The sequence below is a fragment of the Accipiter gentilis genome, chromosome 12 (genome assembly GCF_929443795.1).
Source record: "Accipiter gentilis chromosome 12, bAccGen1.1, whole genome shotgun sequence".
NCBI classification, from domain to species: Eukaryota; Metazoa; Chordata; class Aves; order Accipitriformes; family Accipitridae; genus Astur; species Astur gentilis.
In genome coordinates, this window is record NC_064891.1 from 8,177,222 (window position 1) to 8,195,477 (window position 18,256).

General features: G+C 41.0%; 2 protein-coding genes across 2 annotated transcripts in view; one reads left to right on the plus strand and one right to left on the minus strand.

The window, feature by feature from the left end:
* Positions 1 to 198, minus strand: part of FAM47E (family with sequence similarity 47 member E) — a 15,797-nt gene extending 15,599 nt beyond the window's left edge. Inside the window, 1 exon segment of the mRNA XM_049815565.1 lies at positions 140 to 198. Coding sequence (XP_049671522.1) covers positions 140 to 198 — 59 coding nt within the window.
* SDAD1 (SDA1 domain containing 1) lies at positions 120 to 17,765 on the plus strand. Its single transcript, XM_049815589.1, has 22 exons — positions 120 to 286; positions 424 to 528; positions 787 to 885; positions 1,032 to 1,142; positions 1,925 to 1,996; positions 2,089 to 2,189; positions 3,568 to 3,625; positions 4,536 to 4,610; positions 5,374 to 5,475; positions 5,910 to 5,979; positions 6,743 to 6,846; positions 7,576 to 7,633; positions 8,228 to 8,286; positions 8,666 to 8,742; positions 9,830 to 9,927; positions 10,344 to 10,420; positions 10,811 to 10,943; positions 12,481 to 12,578; positions 13,055 to 13,248; positions 13,766 to 13,850; positions 14,240 to 14,401; positions 16,730 to 17,765. The coding sequence occupies exons 1-22, from the start codon at positions 197 to 199 to the stop codon at positions 16,778 to 16,780; spliced, it is 2,079 nt and encodes a 692-aa protein (XP_049671546.1). The 5' UTR covers positions 120 to 196; the 3' UTR covers positions 16,781 to 17,765.
* The last annotated feature ends 491 nt before the right edge of the window (positions 17,766 to 18,256 follow it).

Sequence of the window (18,256 nt, forward strand, 5' to 3'; positions counted from 1 at the left end):
TGGCGGGAGGCGAGCCGGCGGGTGACCCGCTGCCGGCAGACCCTAGGGAGCGCCGCAGGGGAGGACGTGCCTCTCGCAGAAGTTTGTCCCTTGGCGGCGCCGGTCGGGCCAAGATGGCGGCGCCCAGCTGGTAGCTCACGTGTTCCGGGCAGGAGAGGCGGCGGTTCGCCGGCTCCGGCTCCGACTCGGGGTCGCCATGTCGGGCCGCCAGGGAAACAAGCTGCCCAGCAACCTGCCCCAGCTCCAGAACCTCATCAAGCGGGACCCCAATTCCTACACCGAAGAGGTATGGAGCCGGGGGGGGGGGGCCCTTCGCGAAGCGGTAATGAGCTGTGCGGGTCCGGGGCGGGGAGCAGGGGCAGGTGTTGCTCGGCAGCCCCCCCACCCCGCCCCGCTCACCCCGCTGTGTGTTGTTGTGCTCAGTTTCTCCAGCAGTACCACCACTACCAGTCCCATGTGGAGATTTTCACCTTCCAGCCGGACAAGCCCAGTAAGGATCTGGCCGAACTGGTGATGTTCCTGGCGCAGGTAGGCCGCTGTCCTTCTGAAAAATAATTTCGGGGCTGGCTTGCTTCGGCAGCCGCAGGGGCTTTGCGCAGAGCGCGATGGCCGTGGCAAGTTTGGCGCGTTGGCCAAGGTTCGTGCAGCGGTTTTGTCCGTTTCCAGGCGTGCGAGGTGTTTCTGCTGGGCATTTGGTACAACTTTTTAAAAAGGGATTCTTTCCCAGGGTCGTGAGGTGACCCCAGGTTTCTGCTAGTGAGTTCAGCTGGGTCTGTCTCTACCCAGGTTGCGCACTGCTACCCGGAACACATGGCCAGCTTTCCCCAGCAGCTGAAGGAGCTGCTCTCCTACCACCATACTGTCCTGGATGCCGACCTGCGCATGGTAAGGCCGCACCAAAGCGTGTTTGGGGCAGACGGTGTCCTCCAAGTGCGAGATCAGAGCTTATGGTTTGCTTTTCAGTTTTCTAATAAAGATGGAGACTGGAGAGTATGATGAAATTTTGGTTCCAATTCTCTGTTCTCTTACAGACGTTCTGTAAGGCTTTGATCTTGTTAAGAAACAAGAATCTAATAAATCCAACGAGTTTGCTGGAGCTCTTCTTTCAACTGCTGCGGTGTCATGATAAGCTTCTACGAAAAGTAAGCTGTGCTTACAAAAACTGGTCTTGATTTCCAGTGCGTTTTGACCAATTGCCAGAAGTAACGCAGTGCTGGCAGGCAGCTGTTCTCCTTTCTTGGGTAACAAAAATAAGAGAGTTTAAATTACTTAAAATAGCTCTGCTTTTTCAGCAATTGACAGTGCTAGAGGCAAGACTCGATCTGTGTGTTTGGTTAGTAATGAAGCTTGCTGCTGTAATCAGCTTTACCATGCTGTTGCAGGCTGTAGGCCTGTCCTGTGTTTGGAATTGAGCAGTTTGGATGTGTCTGCAGGTAAAAACCACAAACATGTTGTTGTCAGAGCAGGCCTCACTGAAATCTTTGTGAGAACTTCTGAGTAAAATACCTAAAACCAAACCAGCTGCTAGTTAAAGCCGTGTCTGGGGTTTTCTGCCGTAAAAGTGAAAATACTTGCTTTCTGCCACCAGGATTACTGAACTGTCCATCAAAACATGCCTGAAAGAAGCAGGAGTTATATATTCTTTTTTTAAGCAATACTTCATGCTGTTCATTTTCCTGCCTTACTGTTCTGTAAATTAAGTATGCTTTTCATAAAAATACATAAGAATAAAGCATACATGAGACTTTACAGGATAACTTTATGTTGTTTTTCCAACTGTAACTTAAAGGAGAAAATAGTTTTCATAGGGGTGATCAGTTTGGTCTCATTTTAGTACTTAGAGACTTTGGGGTAATAGTAATGTATCTGCATTGTTCTCTGCATGACTTGCTTAGGTTACTCCCTATTATCTCTCTGTTTACAGACTTTGTATACTCACATCGTGTCCGACATAAAGAATGTCAATGCTAAACACAAAAACAATAAAGTAAACACAGTAAGTATTTTAACTTTTAGATATACTTCAATTTACCTTCTTGATATTGCAGAAGACTTCTAATAAAAAATGTTTCCAAACTTTGTTCTTAGACACTTCAGAACTTCATGTACACTATGTTGAGAGACAGCAATCCCACTGCTGCCAAGATATCTCTGGACGTGATGATTGAACTTTACAGAAGGAATATTTGGTAGGTCTGGCAGGCTCATGCTGATTCCCCCTTTATCGTGGGGCCGCCGTTCTGTCCTCACTTGTGGCACGTGGTGCAAAATGTAATGCTGCAGGACTGTGACTTAAATATGTTTATCTTTGTGTTCCAGTGGGGCTGTATGTTGTGGCATGTAATTTAGCTGGGAGGAAATGCTGTCTTGAATGAATTTTAGGAGTTACTTAGTTTGAATCTTTGACATTTTAGTTGAAACCGGTATGTAAATCATATGTAATGCATTCAAAACAGAAGTGGTGTGCAGCTGGCTTTTTTGAGCTTTTGCACATAAAAGTTGCTGATATTGGCATGCAGCTTGTGTAGAGTGAAAAGAGGAATTTTGGTTTTGTTTTTTGAACTCAAGTTAATTTTAGAAGATTGATCTAATGGGTGCTTTGAGTTTTGGCTTTTTTTGTGAAGCTATAATATAGCTCCTATTTTTAGTAGATAGCCTGAAAAATTGTTGCCTAGGTAAGTCTTGAAAGAAGTAGAAGCGCACTGAATACTCAGTTGCTGTCTCGTACCTAACATGTTGCTGAACTCTTCTGTTGTGTTACAAAATGCCAGAGCAGATGTTACCCAGCACTAGATTGCATGAGAAGATGGTAGGCTGTTCACTACTGCTTGCTGCTTGACTGTAAAAACTTGTTAAAGACTTTTAGGCGGTTCAGTTTGTAACTCCTTTGCTCTACTTGCTTCTTGCACAGAAATGAACTGTGTAGACAGATACAAATGCAAAACATGATACCACTGGTGAGCAGAATGTTTGCTGCTTATGTATCTCCAGAATAGATTAGATTATTACGAGGGAGAGAAAACAGGCAGTGCTGAAAAATTGTGTTGCTGAAAGGTAAAGACTTCTGCAGTTTTACTAAGTAGGTTGTTAAGTATGTGAGACTTGGTATAAAACAAAATTATTTCCTGTAGCTTTATTTCTTCTAAGTCTTTGTTTTTAGAGCATAGTTTATCTCAACTATCCAGTTGATTTCCTAATAAGTTAGGATTCTGCACTGATTTTTTATTTTTATTTTTTTAATCCTGGCAGGGGGTTTATTTTCTTTTTATCAGTGGAAAAAGTGGTAATCTGTCTTCAGTTATTTTACTGGAGATTCTTTTTTCTGTCCCTTCAGTCACAGCATGAACTAGATGGAATGCAAGTGTGTCTGTTTATTTAGATGAAGCTACTGCTATGTTAGAAGAACAAAAGAAAATGACAGAAGCTTAACTTCCTTGTTTGCAAATCTACTTGAAGTGTTGAGAGATTTGACTCTAATGAATCTTCCAGAATGTTAGGAGTCACATTTCAAGAGACTTAATTTTCTGAGGATGACTTGAAATTGCCAAACTTAATGTTTTGTTCCAGGAATGATGCCAAAACAGTAAATGTCATCACAACTGCCTGCTTTTCCAAAGTGACAAAGGTGAGAACAGAAATCCCTTGATGAAACTGGATTTTTCTTCTGGATGCAACTTTTTATTTCGGTACTGTAGTTGCTAGCAGGCTTCACTGATGATTTGTCTTCTGCTTGTTGTATTTTCAAAATGCCATTTGTGTTGTGGGAGGAGGCAGCATTTGGTTCTTACGTGCAGAGCAGCAGAATTGGAAGCTTGTCTTTTAACAAGTGCAGGCTGGTGTGGGGAGGGTACATAAACTTTCCACTGCTGCTCGGGAGAGACTGTCACAGTTATCACCTCTTTATAACCAGCACCATAAGGCTCTCATTTGTTAAATGTGAAGAGAGCTGCTATCCTGCCTGGGGCTTGAGTAAGTCTTAGGCCTTCTGTCATCTGTGTCAGTTCTGCAGTGCTGGAGGTTTTAAGGACTTGTATTATAGTTTGAGGTACCTTCTTACATTATGAAGGTCCAAAAGGTGTTCCATTCAATAAAAAACCAACCAACCAAAACGAACAAAAAAACCCCACCAACAAACCTGTATAAACTAATAGAAGTTTGGAGTTCTGAGCACTGTCTAGGGTATCGGGTGTGCTGGAGTTCCTGATAATGTTGGCATGGAGCAAATAAATTGAAATTGCTTTGCAGAATGATGGAAAGAGAATTTGCATCTTTAAACTAGCTCCAGGCATTGTGGAAGCCCAGCTGTTTTTTGATGCTTTGTGTGCCTCTGACTGTTGAGGATGGGCAGCAAATATTGACTGTGTCTGTAAAACACCTGTGGCTTTTAGTCTGTGATTTGTTTTACTTTCTGTTCATATCAATGCCTATTAAAAAATTGGGAGAGTTGTTTGCATGACCTAAGATGTGGATGTATGGCTGTTGTAAATACTCCTGTCAGTTTTTCCTCTCCTACATAAACTTACTTGGCTTTTCAGGTATTAGTTGCTAGTTTGAAGTTCTTTCTTGGGAGAGATGAAGATGAGAAACAAGACAGTGACTCAGATTCTGAGGTGGGTGTTGTGATTAAATCTTTTCCTCTTCGTTCTTCAAACTCTTAATAGGTTTGTCATCCTAGTGACCCTGGCTCCACCATCTGTCTGTTTCTGTGTTACTTAGTTTTCCATCTTTTTTTCTCTAGATTTTTCTGCGCTTCACAAAAGTTTAGTGTTTTTGACAGCTGACCCCAACTGATAGCAGGATGCCTTTGCTGTCTGTGTAAAGACTAATGCTAAGAGCTCCTTTGCTTTTCTGTTCTCCTTTTGAAGGATGCAATTCACTTAGACCTAAGCAGGGGCTAGTCAGTCTGGTTTGTGAAGATGTGAATTGCTAGATGTGTATTGTAGAGTTGTGGGAAGAGGCTTTCACCTGGTGTATTGGAAGCTGGTTTAATTTTTTAGCTGTCCGTTTTGTCTTCAGTTTTCCCTTTTGCACTCCACTTCCTCTTTGTGTACAAATGAATGGGACTCAGTTACTTTGAGAAGGCTGATAACCTAGCAGGATTTCAGTCTAGAACCTCCTAATACAGGATATCAATATTTGTCTGTGACTGAACAATACTCTCTAATAAACCAGCTGTATTGCATGTAGGTGTGTGGCTACTTTTATAGAATTAGTATTTTAAATGCTAGTATTTTTGTATGATGAAATTTAGGAAGAGGGAGAGTTTTCAAATATAGTTCATGATCCTGAAAAACATTGATACTTTTTGTTTCTCTGATTTCCATTTGAAGCCTATGTCACCTGAGTCTTGTTTTCCTTGCATTCTTTCTCAAGGATGATGTTCCCACAGCCAGAGATCTGATGATGAGGTATGCAACTAACAAGAAAACCACCAAGCGCAAGAAGAAACTGGAAAAAGCAATGAAGGTCCTCAAGGTGAGGATGCAGAAGTTCTGCTGTTGCCCCTGTTGACTTAGCTACGTTTTGTCATCCCTTCTAGGTAAAGGTCCTCAAGTGTTCTAGTGTCTGTTGGCCAGGCATATGCCATGTGTGCCTGGAATTGAGCTGTTCTGAAAGACTTAGTCTAAGTTCTGGATTAGTTCTGCTCTGGGTACCCTTTGTGTGGTCCCCTGCTTTAAAGTATGTGGTGTCTTGATAAGTAACTTTTTAATGCAGCTTCTGTTGCCTCTTAAGTCAGGTGGCAGAAAACCCTACACAGTTGAAAAGAATGATAGATTACTTGTTAAAATCAAAGCACCTCTTTTTGAAGAGAAGAATGGCAAATAGCAGCTTTTAACAGCAGCCTGAAACTGAAGCACTTGCAGCTTTTCAATGGAAAGAAAGTCTTTCTTACTCTCTTTGCCATGCAGAAACAGAAGAAGAAGAGCAAACCAGAGGTGTTCAACTTTTCTGCTATTCACTTGATTCATGATCCCCAAGGTAAGCATGCATTGTATTTTGTCTTTTTTCAAGTTATGCATTAATCCCAGACACTGAAGCTTAGATGCAACTCTGCAAGGAGAATGAAAGTGACAAGTAGGTACAAATGTGACAACGTGATACTTGCAGTGTGCTTTATCCTAGAGTTTGATAGCACTTCAGAAAAGTGAGATCAGTCCTGTTGTGCTTGCTGTAGTGGAACATACGTAGATGGTCAGACAAGGAAGGAGCAATATTACATCATCTGCTTCAGGTTGCTACAGATAGGATGTGGCTCTCTACCTCTTTCTTGTATGTGCGCAGGCCATAATTTGGTGAATGGGGATTAGTTTACTATCGCTTCTTCTGCTTACCCCCTTCAAAAATGTATTTCTGTTACTAGTCTGATGTCTGTTTGTCTAATATCATGTGACTTGGTCTTAGTCTGATCTAGTGAACCTCTGGGGATTTTGTTTTTCAGATGAACCCAAAATGTATCTAAAAATCTAGCTTTAAATACTGACCCTGTGCTTATGATGTTGTGGAACTTCTGCGTGTTTTCCTCTCTGAACCTGTGCACAGCTTTAGACTGTCCAGGCTTGTAAGAATTAAAATAACCCATTGAGAGGAGTGCTCTGGCCACCTTGAATTTCTTCTGTGCAAGGGCACTGGGGCTTAAAAAAACCCCCACAAATTAAACTAACTGCCTTTTTTAAACTAATCCCAGCTGAGTTCTGCATTGTGCTGTTTAAGTCTACCACAAATCTGTTATTGTGTCTTTTAGACTTTGCAGAGAAACTGCTGAAGCAGCTGGAGAACTGTAAGGAGCGATTTGAAGTGAAGATGATGCTCATGGACCTAATATCTAGGCTAGTCGGAATACATGAGGTACATACTCTGATAATTTTCTAATGGTCTGATGGTAGCAAGCCTGGTTTGGGTGGTGGCATGCTCTGGCCTTGTGTCTCTGGAAGATGATATTTAATTTTCCTCTACGTTGAAAAGCGCAGATGTATGGCCATGTAATTGCCAGTGGGCCTCATGGCACAGCGCAATGGCATAGACTTGTGTGGTACTAAGGGAGCTCTGCTAGAGAAAACTGTTTGTCTGGAATAGCTGAGCTGTCTCTAACAAATAGAGAAGAACATGTCTTTTTCAAGGGTGCTCCTGGGAGGTTCTTCAAAGGAGAAAGGCTTTTCAAAGGAGTCCAGCAATTGCTCATCAACAGCACTTTCTGAGGTACAGCCAAAGTGTGATCAAAATTACTGGAGTCTATTTCTGTTTTGGAAGATAAGATTGTGTCCCTAAGGCAAAGGGAAGCAGCACATTGTAGGATGATGCAGCAGAGTGCCCTAATTTGAATTCTGTGCAGTCTGACAACAACCACTCTGGATTTCACAGAGTTTGGGATTGAGCCTTTTATATCCTTTGTACAAATCATTTCCTCATCTCCACATATATCAAACTCAAGGCAGGAGAATGCATCATGCAGTAAAGTCCAAGGCATTTGGAGAGCATGCTGTATAGAATCGTTGATGGTTTTACAGCGTATCTGCGTATGAAGGTGATCTCAAGTTAAAAAGACAAGAAGCTAATCTGTTACAACTTTTCTTGCAGCTTTTTCTTTTTAATTACTACCCCTTCGTTCAGAGATTCCTACAGCCCCATCAGAGAGGTAAGTAGCTACTAGTAGGTAACACTGCTGGTCTGTTGTCACATGTACAGTCAGTTCTTAGAAGTGGTGCTGTAAATGAGTAAGTAGCAGTAGCTTAGCAGGTAGTAGGAAATGAGTAGTCCAGAGAGTGTGGATGAAGGAGGTAAAAGGCCCTGACTTCCAGAAGCGTAAAGCCCTTTGGACTTTTATGGAAGCTGTGTGTGCTCAGTGCTCCTTAACTGAGCATTTGAGGAACTCTAGCAATGGAATAAGCAAATCTCCTGAGCCCCTAGTTCTCTGCAAATACTGACTAGTTGAGCAAAGCATGACTCCCTTTTGCTGCTTTGTTTTACTGGTGTTTCACTTTAGTTCTAGAGCATTTCTTTTTGTCTTAGCTGGCTCTTAAGGGCCTACACTGCTACTGGGGTGGAGACCAGATGAGTTCCTAATGCTTGGTGGGAGAGTAGAAATAGTTGTCCCAAATAACTTCAGACTGAAATGGTTTTGAGACTTAGACTGAGCAGCTTGAGTTAGCTGTGTTGGTGGATGTGTTTATTGGCTAGAGTAAGCTGCAGCAATAAACTTTGGCATCTCCTTCCCACTCTTTTCTTCCAGAAGTGACAAAGATTCTTCTGTTTGCTGCACAGGCTTCACATCAGCTGGTACCACCTGAGGTAAGTACCTACCTATATCTGGTGATGTTAAAAACGGACAGCAGGCCAGCATGGAAATACAACCGAGTCTTTCATGGGGAGGGGGAAAAGGGAATCTGGTCAAACCCTTTGTCTTTATAAGCTTATAGTAATTTTTGCTACTTCTGCAACTTGCAAGGGATTGTTTTGTATAAAGGGTATGAAGAAAAAATGACTATGTCTGATGCCTTAATTTCTGCAAGAGAATTTGTGTCTAGAAAATATTTGCAGGCTATAGTGACAAGTCCTGAGCTCTATCTTTCTGTGAAAAGGGATGTGTTGTCTGTTAATAATGTGTAATCACTTTTACCATTTTATTAAGTATGCATTAAGTTTATATAACCTTTTTTCTTATTTTCAGATTATCCAGTCAGTGTTAATGACCATTGCCAACAACTTTGTCACTGACAAGAATTCTGGGGAGGTCATGACCGTGGGGTGGGTAAAGAATCTTACAAAAACTGCAAAACTCTTTCACTGTGGACAAATATTTTTCTTTTTTAAACCACCTGCAGCTTAGTCCTGTCACTTGTACTACCCTTTCAAGAACCTGCTTGAATAAAAACAAGTTAGGACAGTATCTCAGCATAAACTTTCCTTATTTTTGGCAGTGTTTTAAATTCCCTGGAATGATGGGTTTCTGTGCTCAGTGCTGTGACTTAACTTTTCTGGATTTCATGATGGTGTGGGCTTTTTGCCTTCTAGTTTGGCCTTGTATTTTTCAGCCTTCCTGGTTATTGTTATTTCTACTTTGAGGGCAGACCTCTTGGCTATGAATGAATATATTGGTATATACGCAGTGAGTGGCTAGCAGCATAGTTCAGGACTCTTAAATGTTTTGTGGATGAAGTTTCACTACTGACAACAAATTTAAATGTTGCTTTTAGTGACTGCAATGTATTTTCTTTGACTAGTCAGGAGAGGTATGTGTGAAAGCTCTAATGTAAGTGCAGTAGAGAATGATCAGTAAATGTAGGAGAGAGCTGAACTGTCCTTGAAGCACTCAACAGGGGCAGATTATTGTGTGTAGTAGACACGCTGTGAATATTTTGTGAGCTATTCCTTTTCCTCTTGGCATGGTTTTAATCCAAGTATTTAGCATACTAAGTGTGCGCATGAAGGTGGTTTAAAAGGGAACTTGTGTGAGCCTGTGGACTTCTGTTATCCTGTCCCTAGCCTGCTCATTGCTTTCTCCAGAACTGTTTCGTGACATTTTTTTTTCATTTTTTTTCTTGGCCTGGTGATTGACTTCGTTTCCTGTCTGCCTGGACCCAGACTTCAGTTGCAGACTCCTGAGGCCTAGGATTGGATCAGGCAAAAATAATGGCTGGGGAGTAGAATATGGGCCACAGATTTTGGAGGGTTTTGGAGAACCATGGCACAGAGCTCCTTGTGATTTTCTCCTCTGTTACATTAAATGTTGTATAAGGTTCTTCAAATTCTAGATAATTAAGTCTATTACTGGGCCAGTGGGAGTGCCTCTCAACTGTGGTGTTCAGAATATAATTCACTTCCAATTTTTTAGAATCAATGCTATAAAAGAAATCACTGCGAGATGTCCGTTAGCCATGACTGAAGATCTGCTCCAAGACCTCGTTCAGTACAAGAATCATAAAAATAAAAGTAAGTGTATTACATGGATATGGCTTTTAAATCTTTATTTTCTATCATCTGGTCCTCCATTGTTACAGCCTTCACAATAGTGATGTCTTAATTGTTTTTTTTGTGAGCTGAGAGGTATCAATATGTGTATTGCATTTCTCTGTATTTGGGGTGTATATACATAGGAGACAAAACAGTCAAGGGTAGTTAGGGCAGGGGAACTAATTGACAAAACTGAAAAAGAGAAACTGTTTGCTAATAAAGATTTAGCCCTAAGAAGAGCTGGATCCTGCATTGGAGAAACCGGAGGGAGCTGTAACTTCAGAAAAAGGCATAAGCAGGCTGTAAATACTGACTATCTGAGTGGACTTTCATTTTGCTCAGAATTATGCTTTTCTGTACTTATTCCTGACTCTCCTTTTTATTTTTCTGGGTAGATGTGATGATGGCTGCAAGAACTTTGATACACCTTTTCCGTTCTCTGAATCCAGAGATGCTGCAGAAGAAATTCAGGGCAAGTTTTATTTCATGTGCATTGCATTCACCATAAACATAGGCTCCTGTGCTCAAAAATGATGAGAACTGGTCTTGTAGCCTCTTGAGATGAGGTGGAATCGCACCTGCCTTCTTCCTCTGCCTGCTCCCTTTCTGCCTTTTGATGTGGTGCACTCTGATTTCAAGATTTTCTTAGTTCAAATTTATCAAACTCATTGACAGAAGGATCATGCTACAGAACCTTGCCTATATTCCTAGAGCTTGTTCAACTTTTTAGTAATTCAAGATTTCTTCTTATTTTATCAGGCAGAATTTATCTTTCCCACCTGCACTCTTTTCCCCAAAATTTTTTCATGGATTTGTGGACATAAATAGCAGCCTGCTTAACGTGTATTTTGTTAACTTACAGGGTAAGCCTACTGAGGCCTCATCGGAAGCCAGGATTCATGAATATGGGGAACTGGATGCTAAAGATTATATTCCAGGAGCAGAAGTATTGGATGTTGAGAGTCAAAAGGAAAAGGGAGGAACCCAAGAGGAAGGTTGGCCTTTTTTCTTTTACCACTTCTATTTTGAGCATCATTATCACTAAGATTTTATTTGGACATTAAACTTGCTGTTTGCACATTGCATTTGTTGCTGTCACATGCTGCATGGCTTGCACATGTCTGTATTTGTCCATTAAGAAGCACTGATACCATCTCTGAGTAAGTGCAATTTATCTAGTGAAGTTTGTTACTTTATGTTGCTTTGTATGATAGACACTGAGGGATGAAAAAGCAGAAGGACAGACATTGTATGGCTATGAAATTTGATGTGTTCAGATATTACTAAAGAAAAGTTTTTGTTGTGTATTATAAAACACTAAAATAGTACTTTGAAATAGTATTTGGCTTCTGTAATTCACTTCCTGTGTAAGTGTTCCACACAACCTGGAACTCCTGCCTGAATCAGGGAAAAAAGGATGGAGAGGGACTTGAAAATCAAGCCAGAAGAGTTTGGCAAATCAAGCCTGAGGGCATTGGAGGTATAGCAGTGGAGGATTTCGTTCCTCCAGTACAGCCTGATGCGTCATGTTTCTTATGCATGTGAATTCAGTGATTAGTATAACAATCTGCTTTGGCTTCTGAAGCTGATAACTTTAGTACATGAGTCAGTTTGAACAACGGTGAAGAGCAGCAATGCATATATGGTAGAGAGTAACTTGGCTATAAATTGCATTGCATTGCTTCCCTCCTTGGCTTAGATGGCAGGGAGTGGGAAACACCATTACTGAACAGTGTAATAAGGATTACCACCTGTATTAGGCGACTGTCCCAAATGCACTTTGTTTTGAGGATCTTTAACTTCAGATGAGAGTTAAGCTTTGCAAAGCATAGCATTATGGTACAGCTGGCTGAGACACTGACTTGTTGAAAACTGCTTTGGGTGTTTTCTGTGCTTGGCTTGGTTTGGAGTGTATGAGGTGTACATAAATGCATTTCCTGTAAAGGCTCAGGTCACTGTTGTTCCAGGTTTGTTGAAAGCTCATAAATAAATATATTAAGGTGGCTGCAGCTCACTGTAATGACAAAATACACCAGCTATTTTCAGTGGTCTGTTGGAGGGGGGTGTGCATGTGTTTCCCAAGACCTGACACTGCCATATGCAGTTATCACTACAAAAATTGGTGTTTAACTGAACGTGCATGTGATGTGGGCATACTAAAAAATCCAAGCTGAGTTTTTTTGCACAGCTCTGAATCTGTTGTAAGCCAGATGGAATTTGGTAGTTGAACTTGCCAGTGGGAAAGCATGGGAGCTGCTGGTCTGTTCAGCTGTGGATGTCTTCTAAAAATCATTACAAATAGTGATCAGACGTATGAAGTATCTTATGTCTTTGTAATGTCTATGTAGTTCTAAGGCTGGGATACCGAGACCCTAGATCGTGCCTGTTTGGTAAGCATGTTCCTGGCATAAATGCAGTTAGGTAGGTAATGAAAGGCAGTGAGAGCTTGTAATCCCATCTTAAATTATTTAAAACTGAAGCACTTAAGCTGAATCTGTATTAACAGCTCTGTGTGTTTCTTCCCCTGAGCAGATGGATGGGAAAGCGCTAGTCTGAGCGAGGAAGAAGATAATGAAGATGGAGAATGGATTGATGTGCATCACTCCTCAGATGAGGAGCAGCAAGAAGTAGTGAGTTCCAAGTGTCTTCTACCTCAAATACAAATCAGTTTTGTTAATAGCAGACCAGATTCTCTTGCTCTGTACCTTCATGCGTCTGCTCATAAATTAACTATACAGGGCTGAGCAGTAAATTGACCAGAATCAATGAGGTTGAAGTACTACTTGTGCTGAAATGTGTGGTGTTAGGGTGAGGAGCAGAGATGGGGGATTTCTGTCCCAGTGCTAAATTCCTTCAAAGGAATTCCTTCAAAATAAATGGTGTTTACAGGAGTGCTTTTATTCACTCTGAAATATGGAGTAGATGTGCTTCTTTATTCTCATACTACATGTTAGATATAAGACTATGAAAATCGAAACAGCTGGTTGTAGCATTTCCCAACAATCTCACCCCTACATTGGTATTTGGGAGGCAAGAGTCTTGGATTGCAGCATAGAAGTGGTTTGCAAAGCTCTAGATGATTCTTCTTTTGTACTTTCTTCAAAAGGCAGAGAAGGTGAAAAGCATGCCTATAGAGGAACGAAAAGCCAAAGCTGCAGCAGTCAGTACAAGCAGGCTGCTAACTCAAGAAGACTTCCACAAAATACGTCTTGCCCAGCTTTCCAAAGAACTTAATTCTGCACCTGGCAAAGCTGCAAAGAGGAAAAATATTGAAATAGATGATGATGAGGAGGAGGGCAGGTAGGATATGGACTATTAATGCGTGCTTTCTCTTCCCTATAATGTATTGATACAGCTTTTAATGGCAGCAGGGCACAGAGCTCTGTTGTGCAGTGTCCTCTGGTCACAGGTGGCAAACAGCCACGCAGCCTAGAATGGATCCTGGCCCAGGGGATTTGTTTATACCTGGGAGAAAAGACAAGAGGGGATGATGTAAACTGAGACTGTTTTGCTTGTTCAGACCAATAGGCATGTGGGGTTTTTTGTAGCAGTAGTTGCATGGTTATATCTCCAGAGTTCCTTAAACTTTCTGGATAAAGCAGGACTTGAAAAACAGTATTGAGAGACTTTTGTAAGGGTTGTCCCAAGCATGAGGATTAGCTTGAGAGAGAGAGAACAAGAAGCACTTGTGTGAAAGTTTATAGGAAGACAATGGCGTAAGAGATGGGTGAGACAATGGGTCAAGAGGGCATATTGTTTTTCTTGCCAGATGAAGTTTTGTGTATGATGGCCTTTTGTTGGATTTTTGTGTGTGTAGGGGAGAGTTGCTTTCACTCAGAGATATTGAACATCTGCATAAGAAGCCTAAATCAGACAAGGAGACGAGGCTGGCAACTGCAATGGTGAGGAATGGGGCTATTTCATATCCTCTGTTTTTCTAGATTTGGGCTTGGGGTTTTTTGTCTCCTGCAGAAGGGGGAGGTGGTGGGGTTGCATCTGTAAGATGGGTGCCCAGCTACCATCTGTGTTTTGTATAGTTTTTCTGTTGCATCTTGGCTGTAACAAACAGCCTCTTGCTGGTCACAGGTGATGATGAAAATAGACACACCCAGTTTTCAGTGTGACTTAAGAAATACAGCCAGCATGGAAGAATGCATGTAACTTACAAAGAAAGCTATCCTGAACCTGGATTTATTGTTACTGCCACAGAACCTGTCACCTTCAGCAGCTGATGTTAACTGTAGGGAAAGGAAAATGATGCCCTATTGTTATATTATGTTGTCTCTTCTAGGCTGGAAAAACAGACAGAAAAGAATTTGTGAAAAAGAAAACAAGAATTAACCCATTTGCCAGCTCTTCCAACAAAGAAAAGAAAAAGCACAAGAACTTCATGATGATGAGATATAGCCATAGTGTCCGGACAAAAAATAAGCGTTCTTTCAGGGAAAAACAGGTAATATTTAATGTTGAAAATAGATGGGGCAGTCTGAGCAGTAGAGATATAATGCAGGTGAAGTGTTGTCTATCCTGTGCCCTAAGTTGTTGCTGTTCACTTTGATTTAGTAGCTGGAAAGGACTGTGGGCTAGGTGGCTTCCCTTGAGTCCTACCCCAGAGGATATATCAGAGATGGTGGTGGTGAAGAATACTTTTGTTGGTCTCCTTAATATGCATCAAGGACCAAGCCCTGTTGCAAAGTCATGTGTAGGTTAGGAAGGCAATGATTATGTGGTTTGTTTTCCTTTATATAAATTAAAGATTGTATTAGGATTCTGCCTGTAATCCTGTGATAGAAGAAGTGTTTCCCTGGCATGGAGGAGCTGTTTTTCATGACAAGCTCTTAGTGTGTTTTTTCACTCTCCATATTCCTTCTTTGACCTTTCTCCTGTTACTGTCATATTATGGACTCGTCTGTCCTGCCCTTGATGTCACCTAATAGCTTGTCACAAATGTACTTAAAGCAGAGACATAAATGCTATTTATTATCTATTTGAAACTGTTTAGGGAAAAAAAAAAAACCTGCTTCAGTTTAGCCTGTGACAGTAGTTTCACAATACTCTGCTCTCAGTGGTGAAGCCCCTGCCTTCTGTGCTTCCTCAGCTATAAGCTTGGCCACAGCCCCCATGAAAGGGTATACAAGCTACAAACATGTACTTGGCAGTCCAGTTGCTGTGTGTTCCTGCAGGCGGCTGTGCCAAGGGTAGCTGAAGGGATATGTAAAAGGCAAGGCAGAAGATTCAGGGCATGACTTGGTTCATGAAGGCATTGGGCAGGGAGCCCATGTGGCTCCCCCAGGTGGCTGGGGTTAGATGAGCTGGCAAGAATGTAGTGTGGACAGGGAGCCCCCCTGCTCCTGTGATAAACCTCAGCTGGGGATAATCACTGAGCTGTGTGTGGCAGCTGTTGCCATAGCATTGGTGTAGGCCTATTGCCTTGCCTTGCTGTATTTCACCTTGGCAGGTTAGATCTGTGCTAACAACAAAAATCTGCCTTAAAACCCTTTTATCTAACCTGGCAGATGGCCAGTCTAGGGCTTTACAGGGTGTTATAAAGTTGAACCCCTTTGAACATGCTCCAAGAAAAACTTTTAGAATAATTCAATAATGCAGGGGTCTTGTTTTTGTGTGGTGTAAATTTTTGTGTTTTCTTGCTAGGTTCTGTATTGTGCTAGAGTGCACTTGCATGCTTCTTTTACAAACCCTTCTTTGTGCATTGCTTCCAGGATCATATAATTAGTATAATGTATATTTGTCTGTGATTTGTTGCCTTAAAAGCAGCAAGACTGAAACTGTTTATAGACTCAGTAGAGAGAACATGTCTGAAGTGTTTCTGTTAAATAGGAAGACTTGGACTTAACATCCTCTGTAGTCTTTTTACTTGCTATCATTCTGCCTCACACCAAATAAGGCTGACCACATCAGCCCAGCTCTCAAAACACACAAAAAATGTTGCAAACAAACAATCCAGGCACTTCTAGGAAACTGCTGTTTACAATGATTCTTATACTTGGCTCACTTTTTAGAAAAAGCTGTCTTGAATGGTTTCAGTCTTTACTCCTGATTAATGTTTCAAGTTTAAATGTACCAGCTAAAAAGTGAAAGAATTTTTTTCATATGTTTTTCACTAAAGTTAGGCCACAGCGTCAGTTCTGTTGACTGTCATTTGAAATAACTGGTAAAAGTGGGTTGGAGTACTATAGTTGGAGGATACTCTGTTCTGCTGCCCTCTTTGGTAGAATAAAATGGACTCATCTATAGTCCAGAACTAGATCCCCTTACCAACTAAAACATGTCTGAAATACACAACAAAATCTCTTTAGAGTGATTTGGCACTTGTAAAAATTCCAGCATCCCTCCTTCCCCCCTGGAAAAGAAGCTTTGTAATACTCTTTCAAAAAATGCCATTTAAATGTATGTACTTCAAAGCTGGACTGAATTTTTTCTTGATCTCTTCTAATTGAATAGGAGCCAGTGGAAGAACAGTTTGTTACTCTAATCTTTTTCACTATATAGGATTTGTTAATCATATACTGAAACATTTCCATTTTTTTTGAAGCCCAGCTCTTTCTTTAATTCTACTGTCGAGTTTAGCTAAATAACCACAGCATTTCTGCCACTGTAGTCATTAGCATTTGCCAGTTACTGCTCTCAGTTTTAGCTGAAGAGCTGCTGTTAGTGGTTTTCTCTGAGGTTAAAGAAATTGAAGGGGGTTGTTAATGTGATAATGTTGTTGTCTCTTTAATATTCTTCTTACCTGAATACTGCATTCTTGTTTCATACTTAGCTGGCTCTTCGAGATGCACTTCTGAAAAAGAGAAGACGGCTGTTGAAATAACGAAACAGTAATGGAGAGAAATGATCACCCTTGAAGAAATAGCCCTAGAAATGCTTATTTCCACCCACCACCACCCTGAAGGAAAACAGGGACTGAAATGCCTTATGGATTTATCTCTATTCTGTTCAGAATTACACATTGAACACTTCCAAGCTGTTGCATATTGCATCTATAGGACAGACAGAAGAGGCCTTAATCCTTGTAGGGTTTTGATTTTTTTTAATTTTTCTTAAACATTCTAGGGTAGGAGGCAATTATCTTTTATTGAGTATAACTTACAGCTGGTTTTGTATGTGTAAGTTTTAAAACATAAAACCTTAGTGTAAAAATATTTTACTTGAAGCAATTCCAGAATAGGTAATTGGAAAGAAAGAATATTCTGGCTCGGTCTATAAAGTATGTGTATACAACATCTGTGCCTGTCTTATGGATGTGTTTTTACAGACTAAGCCATTTCGTAAGTGGCTGTTTTCTACCTGTTTAATAATAATAAAACCAAATCCTTGTAATACAGGTAAGTTGAAGTGAACAGTTATGGGGAAGAACAGTTTCATTACAGTTTATGAAGAAAACAAGAATAAAATTAATGTATGGGAGATGATTTTCATGTTGCAATTTAAATAGAAAGGCAGTATTGCATGCAGGAGAACTAAGGAGTCTTTTCTATATCGGTGTGTCTTGTGGTGGGACTTGCTGGTGTCTGATTTGTGAAGTATATATGAGAATAACATGCATCTGTGGCTTCTGTACTTCAAAGGTTGAACTTTTGCATCAGCCTTGACCTCTGGGCCCATTAATGGGTTCTTTGTTCCTTACCCACCTGTCTGTTTTAATGGAAACATGGAGGAGCTATTCATACCACCCTTTGTCAAATTTTGTTTGAAAGGGATTTTCTTGTGGGGCAGAAACAGGTGCCACATGCACAGTACAATGGAAAAGCTGTTGGTGGGGTGTTTTTTCCTTTCTTCTTAGGAAACCAGCTTAGTGTTTATATTTTACATGGGAATTCACTCTGCTTAGGTATGTTTGTTATATTGAATACACAATTGTATTCCCTTTCATTATGATTATTTGTGTTGTTTGTGGGGTTGTTTGTTTTGTTGTCATATCTTGCTTCCTAAAGCAAAAAAAGCGTATAGAGGCTTCAGGCACATAGGAGATGAGAGCAAAGTAGAAGCTTTCTACAACTTTGAATGTTAAATTCAAATTTAGTGCTTCCTTGAGGGAAGGGCAGGGATTGCTACTTGGGAACAATAGCAATGAACTAGCCTCATGGAAGATGTGTAGTTGAGAACTGGAGAGGTGAATGGATGCAGAGTGTGGGGATGGAGTGTGGAGCACAGGTTGAAGTGACCACAGTGAGGAGATGGGGATGACAATACATGCTCATATAAAACCCCCTTTCCCTATTTCCTTTTTTTCCCTGAACAACTGCCCAAGTTTCCTTTTTATGTGCATGTGTCCAAAAACTAAGGA